This window comes from Ictalurus furcatus, chromosome 1, assembly GCF_023375685.1.
Source record: "Ictalurus furcatus strain D&B chromosome 1, Billie_1.0, whole genome shotgun sequence".
NCBI classification, from domain to species: Eukaryota; Metazoa; Chordata; class Actinopteri; order Siluriformes; family Ictaluridae; genus Ictalurus; species Ictalurus furcatus.
The window spans coordinates 3626209-3639236 of record NC_071255.1 but is presented as its reverse complement, the minus strand read 5'-3'; the positions used below and the strand labels follow the sequence as shown (position 1 = coordinate 3639236).

The window sequence follows — 13028 nt, the reverse complement described above, 5'->3', positions numbered from 1 at the left end:
GAAAATATATGAATGCAACATTACAACTATTAACAGTGAAAGTAATACAGAGACTACACTAAGAGCATAACTGAGAAAATTTGTACTGGTCAGACATACCATGAAGTGAAAGTAAGCACTACAAGAAACAAATGTGCATCGTTTCATGTCCAGTGTCCTTTCCCTTTCAGTGAATTGGCTTTCGTGCAGAACCTTTGGCGTGGAAGGATGAAGCAGAGATCGTCGGTGCCTCTGGTGAGTTTGAGTAGATACTCCTGATAAAGCTAGTATAAAGCCAGCACATAAGATCTTAAATCAAACCTGAATACATGGCATACAAATCTGGGGAGTAAAAACTGTATAGTGGGCTGTTGGGCTTTTAGTTAAAGAGCGAGATTTTTGACGGGTCTGGTGTTTCCCAAAGAAACTACGGCTCAAATGACAACACGTCTTACCTTTCCTTCACGTCTCTCACACTGCAACATGCTACATTTACAAGACAGTCAACAACAACTTAAAAGTTTATTTACTACTTATAAACGTGCAAATAAACTTTTTTGTTCTGCTCTACCTTGCGACACCAATCTTACATCCGTAACAAGCAGCACATCGAGCAGGCTACTAAGCATTTTTTTTTTAATGGGAAGTTGTTTACCATCTATGCAAACGAGAATGGCCGTCTATTAAATTGAAGCACATCAATTTAGAATATGGATTCATCAACGTCTGTTCAGTACAAGAAAGTGTGAGAAATACCAAATGTCTCGTGCGTCCTGGTGTTTCTTAGAACTTGGTCTACGTACGCTTTGATAAATGAGACCCCTGATTGGATATGATCAAAGGAAGCTACAAATCCAGCGTGTACGCTGAACGGGTGGATTATTCTCAATCGGGCACCACGGCCGTGTATGCAGATACGTTGTCATGGGAAATAATTTTTTTTTTTAATTTTTTTGAGGACGCTGCACTAGTGAAGAAACATGGTGTTGGGTGTTTCTGATATCATCCATAATATCCAACCTTTTTTTTTTAAAATCCCCAGGTCTGAAAATGAGCAAAATATTCAAGATCAATATTAGAAACAGGACCCAGTTTGATGGGAAGACTTCAAACCTTGAGAATGAACTAACAGTGAGGGCAGTGATTATGTTAGAATATTTCAATTAGAGTTCTGTGACTATTATTATTACTACTATAATTATAAGACAGGACAGACCTTAATCTGTTCCTCGAGAGGGAAAAAAGACAGGAGGCAAAGTTTCTGTCGGCCTAAACCCCTACATGCTTTATTTCAGTTCTAGGTGGCATCGAGCTCGAGAGCTGGACGAGGAAAAATACACACAGCGCCAAACACAAACGCAGGCTCCGCCCACACGTGCTCACACACACGCGCAAACACACACACACACCCCTCCCTCCCTCACACGTGGGACGGGCCTGTGAACGTGAATGGCAAAGGCTTTAAATTATCAGAATATGAGTCGATCACTGAGCAAATAGAAAATGTTTATGATATAGTAAGAAGAAAACAAACAAAAAAAAAACTACAAAAAGAATGGAAAAAAAAAAACAACAAAAGCTGTAAAATATCATAGTTTACAATAATTCTTCACATTCAAAGGCTTTACATTTAAAAAAAACAAAAAAAAAACAAACAAACAAACAAAAAAAAAAACATACACAGCAAGGCCCTCGAACGTGACTTCAATCCAAATATGATTCTCATATATTAGAATTTAAATAACACAGAGTAGTCGGGCCCCCGAACGGAGAAGAGCCCAAATAACCTTATACAAGAATAAAAATACAAAACCCGGATCCAAGAGTCGCCTCGCCTCACCGCACTCGCCTCAAAGTTCATTATTACATCAACTATACATCACAGTCATCAGTTACCAACCAGGAAGAGGAGACACACACACACACACACACTTATACACACTCATACTCATACACATGTTCATCTCCTTCCTGTTAAAAACGCCCAAGTTAAAGAAGGAACTACATGTGCTCACATACACACACTCAGGCATCCAATCATATCCAGACACTCACGTCTCCACTTAGGCGCGCGCGCACGCACACACACACACACACACACACACACACACACACACTATCCCATTGCAGATGATTTGAAGCAAAAAAAACAAAACAAACAAAAATAAGAACTGAAAATCAGTCGCACTATTGGCTCAGGGCCTTGTGGGAGGAGGGGGGAGGTGATGGATTACCCTCAGGAGAACTACATTACCCATAGTTCTGCAGTGAGGTGATGATTGCAATGGTTTCCTGTCTCTCTTTTTTTGTTGTTTTGTTCAGGTTTGTATTTTCTGTGGATTTTGGGAGAGAAAAAAAACAAAAAAAACAAACAAAAAAAAAAAAAAAAAAACACAAAACCACCACATCCTCCAATCAGATCGGCTAGACCAGCTACTGTGGCCAATCAGGGCAAAGGACCTGCCTTAACTCTATATGCAGACCAATCAGACAGACAGACAGACAGACAGACAGACAGGACACACCCCCTGCAATAAGATCCAGAGAGAGAAAAGAGACAGACGAAGAGCAACAGCGAGAAAGCGGTGGAGGTGTGCCTGTTCTGTGATTGGTCGAAGGGGTGCTGAGGGGTGGGGGGCGTGGCCGTAGGGGAAAAAGCTCCTATACGCTGGGGTTCTGGTGTTTGTGGTAGATCTTCCTCCACACTTCTTGGATCTTCTTGCACCATTTGTCAGCGTTGCCACTCGGGTCCATCAGGTAGTACGTCCGGTTCGGCTGAAACATTTTTAAATTCATGATGAGAAAAGAAATCATTCTACAGGCTACTGCAATGAGAGAATATGAGAGGGAGAGAGAGAGAGAGAGAGAAATAAAAATGGGGAGCAAGAAAGGAGAGTGACAGAAAGAGAGCAAGAAAGAACAAAAAAAACAAAGAACAAAGATGAAGAAAAAGTAGAAAGAAAAAAAGAATGAAAGACAAAGAAAATAAAAGGATAAGAAAGAAAAGGACAGGATGAAAGAAAGAACGAAAGCGTAGGAAATAAAGACAGAATGAGAGAAGTAAAGAGAGGAGGGAGACAAACAAGAGAGAATAGGAAAGAGAAAGTAAGACAGAACGAAAGAAGGGGAGAAAGAAAGAGAAGGTGAACGAGAGAATTAAATAAAGAAAGAAGGTGAAAGAAAAAAAGGTGAACGAGAAAGAAAGACAAGGTGAACGAGAGAAAGAAAGAAAGAGACAAGGTGAACGAGAGAAAGAAAGAAAGAGACAAGGTGAACGAGAGAAAGAAAAAGAGACAAGGTGAACGAGAGAAAGAAAGAAAGAAAGACAAGGTGAACGAGAGAAAGAAAGAAAGAAAGACAAGGTGAACGAGAGAAAGAAAAAGAAAGACAAGGTGAACGAGAGAAAGAAAGAAAGAAAGACAAGGTGAACGAGAGAAAGAAAGAAAGACAAGGTGAACGAGAGAAAGAAAGCAAAAAACAAAGAGAGAAAAAAAGAAATCTAAAGAAAAATGACAGTGTGTGTGTGTGTGTCTGTGTGTGTCACCGTGTGAACGAAGAAGGTTTTGAAGTTCTTGGCTTCTGGCCGCAGCTCTGGTGACCAGGGGATCTCCCCCTTCAGCACCTTATTCACCGGGTCAACATAGTACAGGTGAGGACCTTCAGTCAGGAGCAGCTGCCTGCGCCGGGCAAACAGACCCTACACACACACACACACACACACACACACCCCGTTACATCATCTCTAATCATCATGTCAGACACACTACATTACCACTACACACTCCTCTTTGTCACAAAAGCAGATTTGGACCTCACCTTACGCTTGTCGACTGGCCCCATCTTCAGGATAAGGTTATTCTCCACAAACTGGTGCCTGCAAATCACACACACACACACACACACACACACACACACACTAGTGAAGCTTCTCTAAAATATTTATAGTGTATACACTGACAAATTACACAGTATGTGTGCTTGCATGTTTGATGTGTGTGTGTGTCTGTCTGTACCATGGGTTTGCGGCGCTTTGCTTGTCCAGCAGGAGGCGCTTCTCCTCTTCGCTGAACTGCAGGTCTAGCTCCATGCTGTTGCTGTCCAGCTCATGAACGTGTATGAACTGATCCACGCTGGGGGCGGGGTTACAGACAGGAAGTGGTCTTTCTGACGGTTCGGACAACGAGGGCGAAGGGCCGGGCTGTGCCACCTGCATGCTGCTGAACTGGCTTAAGAGGTCATCATACTGAGAGAGAGAAAGTGAGAGAGAGACAATATGTAAATTATTAGACATTGGTCCGGTAAAGTTTTAGTTATATAGGTGTGTGTGTGTGTGTGTGTTTACATTCCCGTAGCAGTCCTCATCATCCTCAGACATGGCGGGCAGGTAGGGCGTAAGCTTGGGCGGAGTCTGCAGGTGCAAGTCGTCCCAGCTGATCGTCTCAAAGAAAGGGTGGGATTTCAGCGGCTCGTATCCGCCCATTTCCTCACAGCCAATCCGCTTGCAAGGATCCAAAAACTGTCACGTTTTAGGAAAAATAAATAAATAAAAACAGTGTAAGAGAGTCAGTATCAAAGAAAGTACAAATATTTCAGCTTTGGGCCTTATGCAGGAATTCATACACACATTCCTGCCTCAGAAATCCCCATATTAATAACAAAATAAATAAAAACATTTCCACAAAAGTTCCAAAGTTTTTAGTTTCTTGAACATTTTCTCTCAATGCTGCAATACGTCCTTGCTCAAGGTACGTCAAGGTTCTATGTGTGGCAAAAAACATAAATAAAATAAAATAAAATAAAATAAAATAAACCCAGGACACTCACCAGAAGTTGTTCCACTAGATTCTTGGCTTTGGGGAAGAATTTCTCAGGAAACTCGTACTCTAATTTAATAATCTTCTGGAATATAAGATACTCGTTCCTGTAAGAGAAAAGAGGAGATTCAATTCCGTTCGTTTCAGTGGAATTAGCCAAAATCTCGGAATAATAAAAACAGCTAGCGACCAATTTTGTTGTCGTATATTTGGCCTACATTCTGAAGCTCGCTGCGGCTCACGCTACGTCACTTCACGCAAAGAGTAGCGAAACGATTTGAATTTGAATCAGCGAGTTTGTGGTTTGCCATTTGAGTCAATCCCAAACAAGGAATCGATTCTAAAATGAGTCAATTCTGACTGAAAAGTAAGAGTCGATCCCAAAGTTTTGACGTCAGTTCCTTTTTGACAACGACTCTTTCTTTTTTTTTTTTTGGCGGGGCGGCGGGGAATCGACTCTTTTTGGGAATCGACTCCAAGCTCCTTCGACATGAACCAAAAGCAGGACAGTGAACTGATGAACTTATACTGTGTAAGTTCTGACGGAGCTTGAAGTCAATCTAAAAAAAAATAAAAATAACCCCAAAGCTTCGAGACCTCACTCTTACTTTTGAGACAGGGAATCGACTCTTTTTGGAATCGGTTCTTTTTTTCGGGATCTACTCCCAAAGGAGCTGATTCCCTGACTGAAAAAGCAAGAGTCAGTCCCAAATCTACACCAGTCGAATCTACACCAAAATACACCTCACGCAAACATCGGCGTGTTTCCGAGAGAAACATTGGAGAAACATACTGGCCTTTATTTTGAATTTAACTGGCTAGACTCGAACAGACCAAGGTTTGGTCCCACTGCTTACACTAAAATATAGTTACACAAAAGTGTAAAGTTTGGATGTTTGATTTGAAAAAGCCTTCGCATTCAGTTTAGCATTCAGGAAGCACACACTCACCCTGCTCTGAATGGTGGTAGCCCGGCAACCAGCTGGTAAATAATGCAGCCCAACGCCCAGAGATCCGAACTTAAGAAACAAAGCGAGTTGTCAACATAAATGTCGTGAAATAATAATAATAATAATAATAATAATAAGCGGCACCATGTACGAAACCATATTGTAAATAAGTGCTTACCTCTTACAGGCAGATTTCTCAGTCAGTAACTCTGGGGAAACGTACTGAGCCGTACCAACAAACGAATTCGCTCGAGCTGTAAACAAACAACGTGCATTGAAAAAACGTGATTTGTAGCAGTCAGAGGTAAAGCTGCGAATTGTCTTTGTGGTTGCCTTGGTAACGCAATTGCTATAACGGAAATGAGAACAACTTCATTTGTGGATGTTCCAGAACACTGAATATAACAAGAACTGTTTTAAAAGCAAATCAAACAAACAAACAAAAAACCATGACATCTCCTTTTCATAAATAAAAATCTAACTGATGGTAGAATAATCATGTAAACCAAGCTAAATTGAATGACCTTTAAACATGATTAACAGCTTATTTGTTTAGGTTTTTATTGAGTACTAACCTCTCTCTCTGTGTGTGTGTGTGTGTGTGTGTGTGTGTGTGTGGTGTGTCTTACCCTGCCTGCTGTCAGAGGAAAGCTGTTTGGCTGTGCCGAAGTCTGTGATCTGAATGTGCATGTCTTCACTGAGCAAAATGTTCTCTGGCTTCAGGTCTCTGCAGGAACACACACACACACACACGTCAGGTAAGTTACGCACACAAACATCAGTTAATCAAGCTGACAAAAAAAAGTGATTTAAATATACATTACGATGTAACTATCTAGCGTGATAAGCGTGTCCTTGTGTTTGGAACGTGCTTTAGAACCGTAGCTCACGAGCCCAACCTGTGAATGATGCCTTTCTGGTGCAGGTACTCGAGCGCGCAGACGATCTCAGCCGAGTAGAACCGTGTGCAGGTCTCGTCGAAGGAACCGATCTTGCGGATGTACTTTAACAACTCGCCGTTCTTAGCGTAGCTCAGACCGAAATCTGCGTAGGGCTCAGGAAACGTTTTAGGACACAAGCTACGGTTTGTAAAAAGGTCCATTTTATTTGTCTCAATTAGCAGACAATGTTTCTGGATTTCTGTGATCTCACACAATACGCTCGACAGAATCTACCACACAGCTCCTGAGTGACGAGGTAGATATAGTCCCCTCTGAAACTATTGGAGTGGCAAGGCCATTTTTTTAATCTGGCTGTAGACTGAACACTTATTCCCTGATATTTCTATGCAGACATGCTAGAACCCAGTGCGTTTTGTATCAGACCACCCAAGTTGTAGGTGAGCAAAAGTATTGGAACACATGACTGTGCATTTCTTGTTAAAAGAGATAAGCCAACATGTAGACCAGAGAGCTGTCTATGGGAGAAAAGCATCAAGGATACAGAGCTTCTCCTCATCCTGGAAGGTAAAGTATAATTTGACGAAAAATGGGTGATCCAGGTTGGACATCACGTCCCTCTCTCTCTTCACGTACTGCGCCTTGTTCTCCTTCATGATGTGGCGCTTCTCCAGGATCTTAACTGCGCGCACACACACACACACACACACACACAGAATGCATATTACACATCTCAGGAAAAGGCTTGGGGTCTGCATGACTAGACATTATGTTTCCAAAGGGTGCTAATATACACGCACACACACATACTTTTTTCCATCTTCGCAGCATTTGGACTATTCATGTTATAAGCACGTACTGTAAAATGGAAAACAGTTCCAGTGGGATTTTTTTTGGTAACTGATTACAATAGATATCAAGCTACTGTTAAAATGGCACTTGAGGGTGGGGCCTGAATGACTGGTAGCCACACCCCTAATTATAATTTGTTCCGGCCAGGTCAGTATCAATCTGGAAGCACTAAACTGTACTTCTCCTTGTTGCTGGGGTGGTACCCTCAAGTGTACACCTTTGTACCTTTAGCACGTATCTTTCACCATGAAAATTTTAAACCAAGTTATGTTCCTTAGGTGTTTTACGTGGCTGAGAAAACCTGATCACAAAACTGCGTTATGGTCCATATTTCTTGCTGCAGACATGAGGGGAACAAAAAACAGTTACAAATCTCTGGTACCAAAAGTTTCAGTACTTTGCGCACCCACGTTGTCTGGCTAACTGATGGTTCACCTGTTGTTCTTGTATTTTGGTAGCTAACTGTAAGCTAACGTATATAATGACATTGGGGACACATGAGACTTCCTTACTTGCATATTCCTTCCCCGTTGAGTGTTCTTTCGCCAGGACAACCTACGACACAGAAAGATGAAAAACACCAAATTAAAAGCCCGTTCCAGTCCTTTATCCAGACTCACGGTTTGTTTTCTTTCCCTCCATCTATTTATTTATCCATCCATCCATCCATCCATCCATCCCTCCTCCCCACACACACACAGCATTAGCATCAAAGCTGTTGTTATGGGAGAAGACAGAAGAGCTTTTCATTATCACTTAATAACGCAGTGAACGAGTGGGTAGGTATGTGGGCGGGGATGAGTAAGAAAGGAGAGCAGGTGATTTCTAAGAGTGGACATGTGTGTGTTTCTGTTCTTTAAAAAAAATCTTTTTTTAAATATTTGATTTTTGGAAAATCAAAGGAGAGTTTTGCAACAAGCAAAGCCTCATTATACAGAAGAAACACTTTAAAAAAAATTAATAATAATTAAAAAAAAAGTCATTAACTTGATCCTACCACCACCACATGCGCAGTGCTGTTGAATTCTTGATTCTCACTGGTCAGAAGGTGTTATTTTCCGTAACAGGACAGCTCTCACAAGGCACAAGTACTAATACGTCATCATCTCCCCATAGTAACAATAACATAATCGGATCAAAACGATTAGAATAACAATACGTTTATTTTAAATTTACTCAACTAGCAGTTTAAAATTTAAAATTACTGAACCCCGCCCCATGAGAGTCTTCAGGACAGAGGACCGAGTTATTTATAGTTATTTTAGAGCTTTTATACCAGAACAGAAAATGAAGAGTGCAGAGGTCGACCGATCGATCAGTTTTGCCAATTAAATCGGCACCGATAACAGATTGCTGGAGTTAGCGGTTATCTGTGAAAATTATATGGTATGAGAGCGGCCTCAAGAGGCGAAATAAAAACCATCGCTGACAGATTTTGTTGTATTATTTGAAGTGTTTTTTTTTTTTATTCATTTTGGACGTCTCCATTTTTATTTGTTATTTGGAGTGTTACTTTTTGGTTCCGTTTGGATGTCTCTCTTATTTATTTCTTTTAAAAAGTACAGTTTTAATGGTACAATCAGTACTGTTTATTTTTGTAGTAATTTTTTTTTATGAAAACAGAATCTAAAAAATGACTAATGACAGTCTATTCTGACGTAAATGTAAATCAAACAAGTTACCAAAGTCTTTCCCAAACCTGTAAGAAGAATTTGATGTGCAACACGTCTACAACAAGCGATGTTTTAAGTTAGGCGATCATGTCTCCTGAATTCTGAGCATTTCGAATGTGGGTGTGTTTTTGAGTCCATATATGGAATTCTGCAATTAGTAAGAAGGAAATCGCCGACATTTGATTTCACAGATCTGCTAAGGTCTCATGACGTACGAAAGGATTTTGACCTCATATTCATACAGGTTCATAATTTTCACCGCTAACACTAGATAGCGAGCTACCATAAGCTAACATAACCCGACGATGGAAAACAAGGACTGGAGGCTGATCCGAACATCTGCAGGGCTTTTTTTTTTTTTTTTTTAGAAAGCTGAATGCATTTGGACGTACCGTAGAGAAGGAGCCCTCTCCCAGGATCTTGCCGAATTTGAAATCCTCAGGTCTCTTCTTGCGTGTCTGAGTCAGCTGAGGGGGCGGGGCCTGGCCCTCCATGCTGTTGCCGTGGCGATGGGGTGCTTCCTGCTGACCTCTTACCATGGATGGACACGGGCAGAGACCAGAGGAGTGGAGGGGTACGACATCATACTACACAAACAAACAAACAAACAAAAACGTAAAGTCAATAATCCAAGCGTTTGATAAATATCGTCTAGAAGAGGACCGGATTACGTTTTCACCATTTCCACTGCACGAGATTCCCGTTCTTGCACAGGTACCGTCTGAGCCAAGCCAAGATCAGATGAGATGTACGAGTTACGCTAAGAATAAAGCAGACTACTGAGAGATCAACAACACACTTGGAGGCGTGGTTATAAACCATCAACAAAGTGTTAAGGAGGTGCTGGTACCACCACAAAGTTGATTATTTTCCCCACAACAGCAAGAGTTTTATTCCTCTTACACCACAACAAAATTCCAATGACTACAATTATTTATTCATTAAATAAACAACTTCATACTTTTTAATCCGTTTGTAGTTACATTTAAGGTTGCGGGAAAACTCATCATCAACACCTTCCGACCAATCAGAATCTTGAATCCATCAGTGCCGTGGTATAAAGCGTGACGTTTAACGTTGTAACTATTTTATACACGAATTTCTGACTTGTTAATGCACTTTACTTTTTTATCGTTCAACAGTCCTGACAAGATTGTGCGATTGCAGAAATTAACATGAAACCAAGGGAACTCCTTTATATCCGGAGGAGCTTTCTCAACATCACCGCATCATGTGACATCATCACAACGCGCATTCAGCGAAAGCAATCTTCGATTCACGTGCGTCGAACATGAGTACAGCTAAAAGGTCTCGGTTACCGACAAACATCACTCCGTTCGAAACAATTTTGTGCAATTGTGATTTCAACCATTCAAGTAGTTTTCTGAAAAAAAAAAAAAGCATTAAAAAGTCGCAGCAAAATCGAGCATTTTTGGCCATGATAATCACACACAAAAAAAAAAATCAGCGAAATCCTGTACGGACTAATCTAAGGAAGGTTTCAGTGGCTGAGGGAAAGTAGTTTTTTCTTTTATAAACACAACTTTCAGCAGTTAGTGAACGTTAAGAGGACACCACAGTAGATGAGGCTAGCGATGAATCAGTGCTGCACTTGTGCAGGAAGGTTTTTTAACGCTGACTTCACAAGTGGGAAATAGGAGCAACGAATAAGCACATGAATATGGCTTTTTCGGCGAGAGCCTGCAAGCTTCTGTTCGCAACTTACGTGCAACTCAAAGGTTTTAAGTCCCGTGGTTCAGTGCAAGACTGGTGCTGTGTCAGTCAAATCTGATCCACAGTTTCGGGGCGATATCACTTTCAGAGTGCTAACCAAACATTTCAAATTTAATCTCGCGATTTCGGTTCCGGGATCAAAATCGACGTCTTATCACACTTGGTTTCCACATTATATTTTATTTTAACGTCATTATCCGTATCCACCAGGGCGCTCCTGAATTCTGGATTCTGACTGGTCAGAAGGTGGCTCGTTTTCTGTAACAGCAGCTCTAATACGTTATCGTTTCTATGGTAACAGCTTACGCGGGGACTTGTAAGGCGGATGCGTCCTAAAATCTATGCCTAATGGATGTTATTAAACATTTACGGAAGGAGTCTCCAGTGTCAGCGCTTTATAACAGCTATCCTAAGATGGGAAAATCTTCACAACAGAGGACTCTTATTAACTTCAAGATGGGGAGGTGGGTGGAGAAGAGGTCGGTAAAGGAGAAGACTTTCCACAACATTAGTGGAAACATGGTGCGGAACAACCACTTGCGGCGGACACAGCGTAAATGATAACGGGAATCCTGTCTCGATATACCCTCACACGCTGTGTTTATTGGAAGCCTTGTGTAAACACACCTTTGTAAAGGTGTGTAAAGTGTCCTTCTGACACTGAAACACTGTGCTGTGAGTTTTATTCAGGGTTTGTGGGGACCTCAGTGCACGGGGTGGGGCTTTCACGATTCCCAAACATTTCCTTACGATTCCGACTCAGAAGGTCGAAAACACTCGTCCTCTTCTCCTCTCTCTCTCTTTTCTTTTTATAAAGTGATGGTGCTAAGTATAGCAAGTGAACACAAGACACATTAAAATAAATTAATAAATACAAATAAATTTGAAAAAGTCCTGCGTTTCGCTACATCACGATGTTATTGACATTGACACACACACACACAGAGCAGCAGTGAAACATGGCTTGAAGTGCACTTCAAGTCAAAAGTCCACTCATTAGCCAGAGGCCTCGCTAACTCAGACACTACAGCTAACTAACCAACCAACCAACCAACTAACTAACTACCTACCTACCACAAACAGTCTTTTCACTGACGTCATAAAACCGAGACGAGCGAAATGACGACGTTTTGAAGTTTAATCTGTTTGTGTGTCAAGTCAATTAGGCTTAGCTACTCCAGCTAGCACAGAGCCCGGGTTAAGGCGTTAACTCCGAATGCTAGTAACCCCGACTCGAAATAAACGTTAGACAACCGACACAAAAAGCTCTGAGTTCTCACTACGTGTTCAATATATTTACGAGCGATTCACGTTATCGTTAGATGTAACATAAGTTAGCATCCTAGCTAGCTAGTTAGCTAGCTGCCGCAGTTAGCATCCTAGCTAGGGAGCTAGACGTCCCACTGGATACAATATAAAAGGCTTGACAGCTGGGCGAATAATAAAACATGACGTTAAATAGCATATAACTAATATAAGGCGTAAATGAATTATTGTCACAAGTAAAACGACAACACTGCCCCCCTACTATAACAAACAACACGGCTAACGGACAACTATTATGCTAAAGATGTTAGCTGGTATTTTACAACAATTTTCATTCCGCACCCGTATTTCGCCAAACCACGCCTCCTTGCCTTAGAAATTCGTACACACGAGCTACTCGCTGATTTGTTGACAGGCGAGGAAAGTGCCACGAGCCGGCCAATCGCGGCGCTACAAACCGGAACACTCGGAATACGGATGCGGAATAAAATAACAAACCGGACAAGGTTAGCCCCAAAGCAGGCTAAACTGCCTAGCCACCACCGCGGTTGAACCGAAGGCCCCGCAGTAGAAATGTTATCAAGCGGGCGCGATGCGTGCCGCGCAGACCGGCGGCTTCGAGCCAGCGCCGGGAACGCAGCCCTGATACTCACCATCTGACTCGTGGCTCTTGCCATGGACGTTTTCCGCCAGTATTTAATCCGGATTAAATAATCACAGAGCCCGCAGTCATGGCCGCCACTGCGCCTGCATTTCACCGCCGTGACGTCATTTCACAACAACGTTACCGCAGTCACGGAGGTGCGGACACGGTGAGCTCGCGCGCGCCCTCTAGCGGAAGTAAAAAAAAAAAAAAAAGAC

General features: G+C 41.8%; 1 protein-coding gene and 1 long non-coding RNA gene across 12 annotated transcripts in view; one reads left to right on the top strand and one right to left on the bottom strand.

The window, feature by feature from the left end:
- LOC128605100 (uncharacterized) overlaps positions 1 to 4430 on the top strand; it is a 22176-nt gene extending 17746 nt beyond the window's left edge. For 5 of the 10 annotated variants that reach the window (XR_008385454.1, XR_008385460.1, XR_008385465.1 and 2 more), the window contains 3 exons: positions 171 to 234; positions 1022 to 3431; positions 3537 to 3628. This is a non-coding gene — a long non-coding RNA (uncharacterized LOC128605100). Of the gene's footprint in view, positions 1 to 170; positions 235 to 1021; positions 3432 to 3536; positions 3629 to 3779; positions 3850 to 4021; positions 4237 to 4331 lie in introns of those variants that run through there. The other 5 variants (XR_008385464.1, XR_008385456.1, XR_008385455.1 and 2 more) reach the window with 5 other exon arrangements.
- Positions 1468 to 13028, bottom strand: pdpk1b (3-phosphoinositide dependent protein kinase 1b). Of its 2 annotated transcripts, none has more exons than XM_053619563.1 (14): positions 12821 to 13028; positions 9560 to 9754; positions 8007 to 8049; positions 7187 to 7324; positions 6643 to 6787; positions 6373 to 6470; positions 5922 to 5997; positions 5744 to 5812; positions 4804 to 4900; positions 4322 to 4495; positions 3993 to 4222; positions 3796 to 3853; positions 3524 to 3676; positions 1468 to 2754 (listed from the first exon to the last, which is right to left on the bottom strand). In XM_053619563.1, exons 1-14 carry the CDS (start codon positions 12842 to 12844, stop codon positions 2641 to 2643), a joined length of 1614 nt encoding a protein of 537 aa, XP_053475538.1. In that variant the 5' UTR covers positions 12845 to 13028; the 3' UTR covers positions 1468 to 2640. The 2 variants fall into 2 exon arrangements, with proteins under 2 accessions (XP_053475538.1, XP_053475620.1); XM_053619645.1 differs by lacking the exon at positions 12821 to 13028 and adding an exon at positions 9847 to 11011.

Bases quoted from the DNA above. Each gene is read 5' to 3' on its own strand.
- pdpk1b (XM_053619563.1), bottom strand. From the start codon at position 12,844: ATGGCAAGAGCCACGAGTCAGATG. The intron at 4,901-5,743 runs GTGAGTGTGTGC...TTTCTCTTACAG, and splicing joins CTACCACCATTCAGAGCAGG to GAACGAGTATCTTATATTCC. The intron at 3,677-3,795 runs GTGAGGTCCAAA...GTGTGTGTGTAG, and splicing joins GGCCAGTCGACAAGCGTAAG to GGTCTGTTTGCCCGGCGCAG.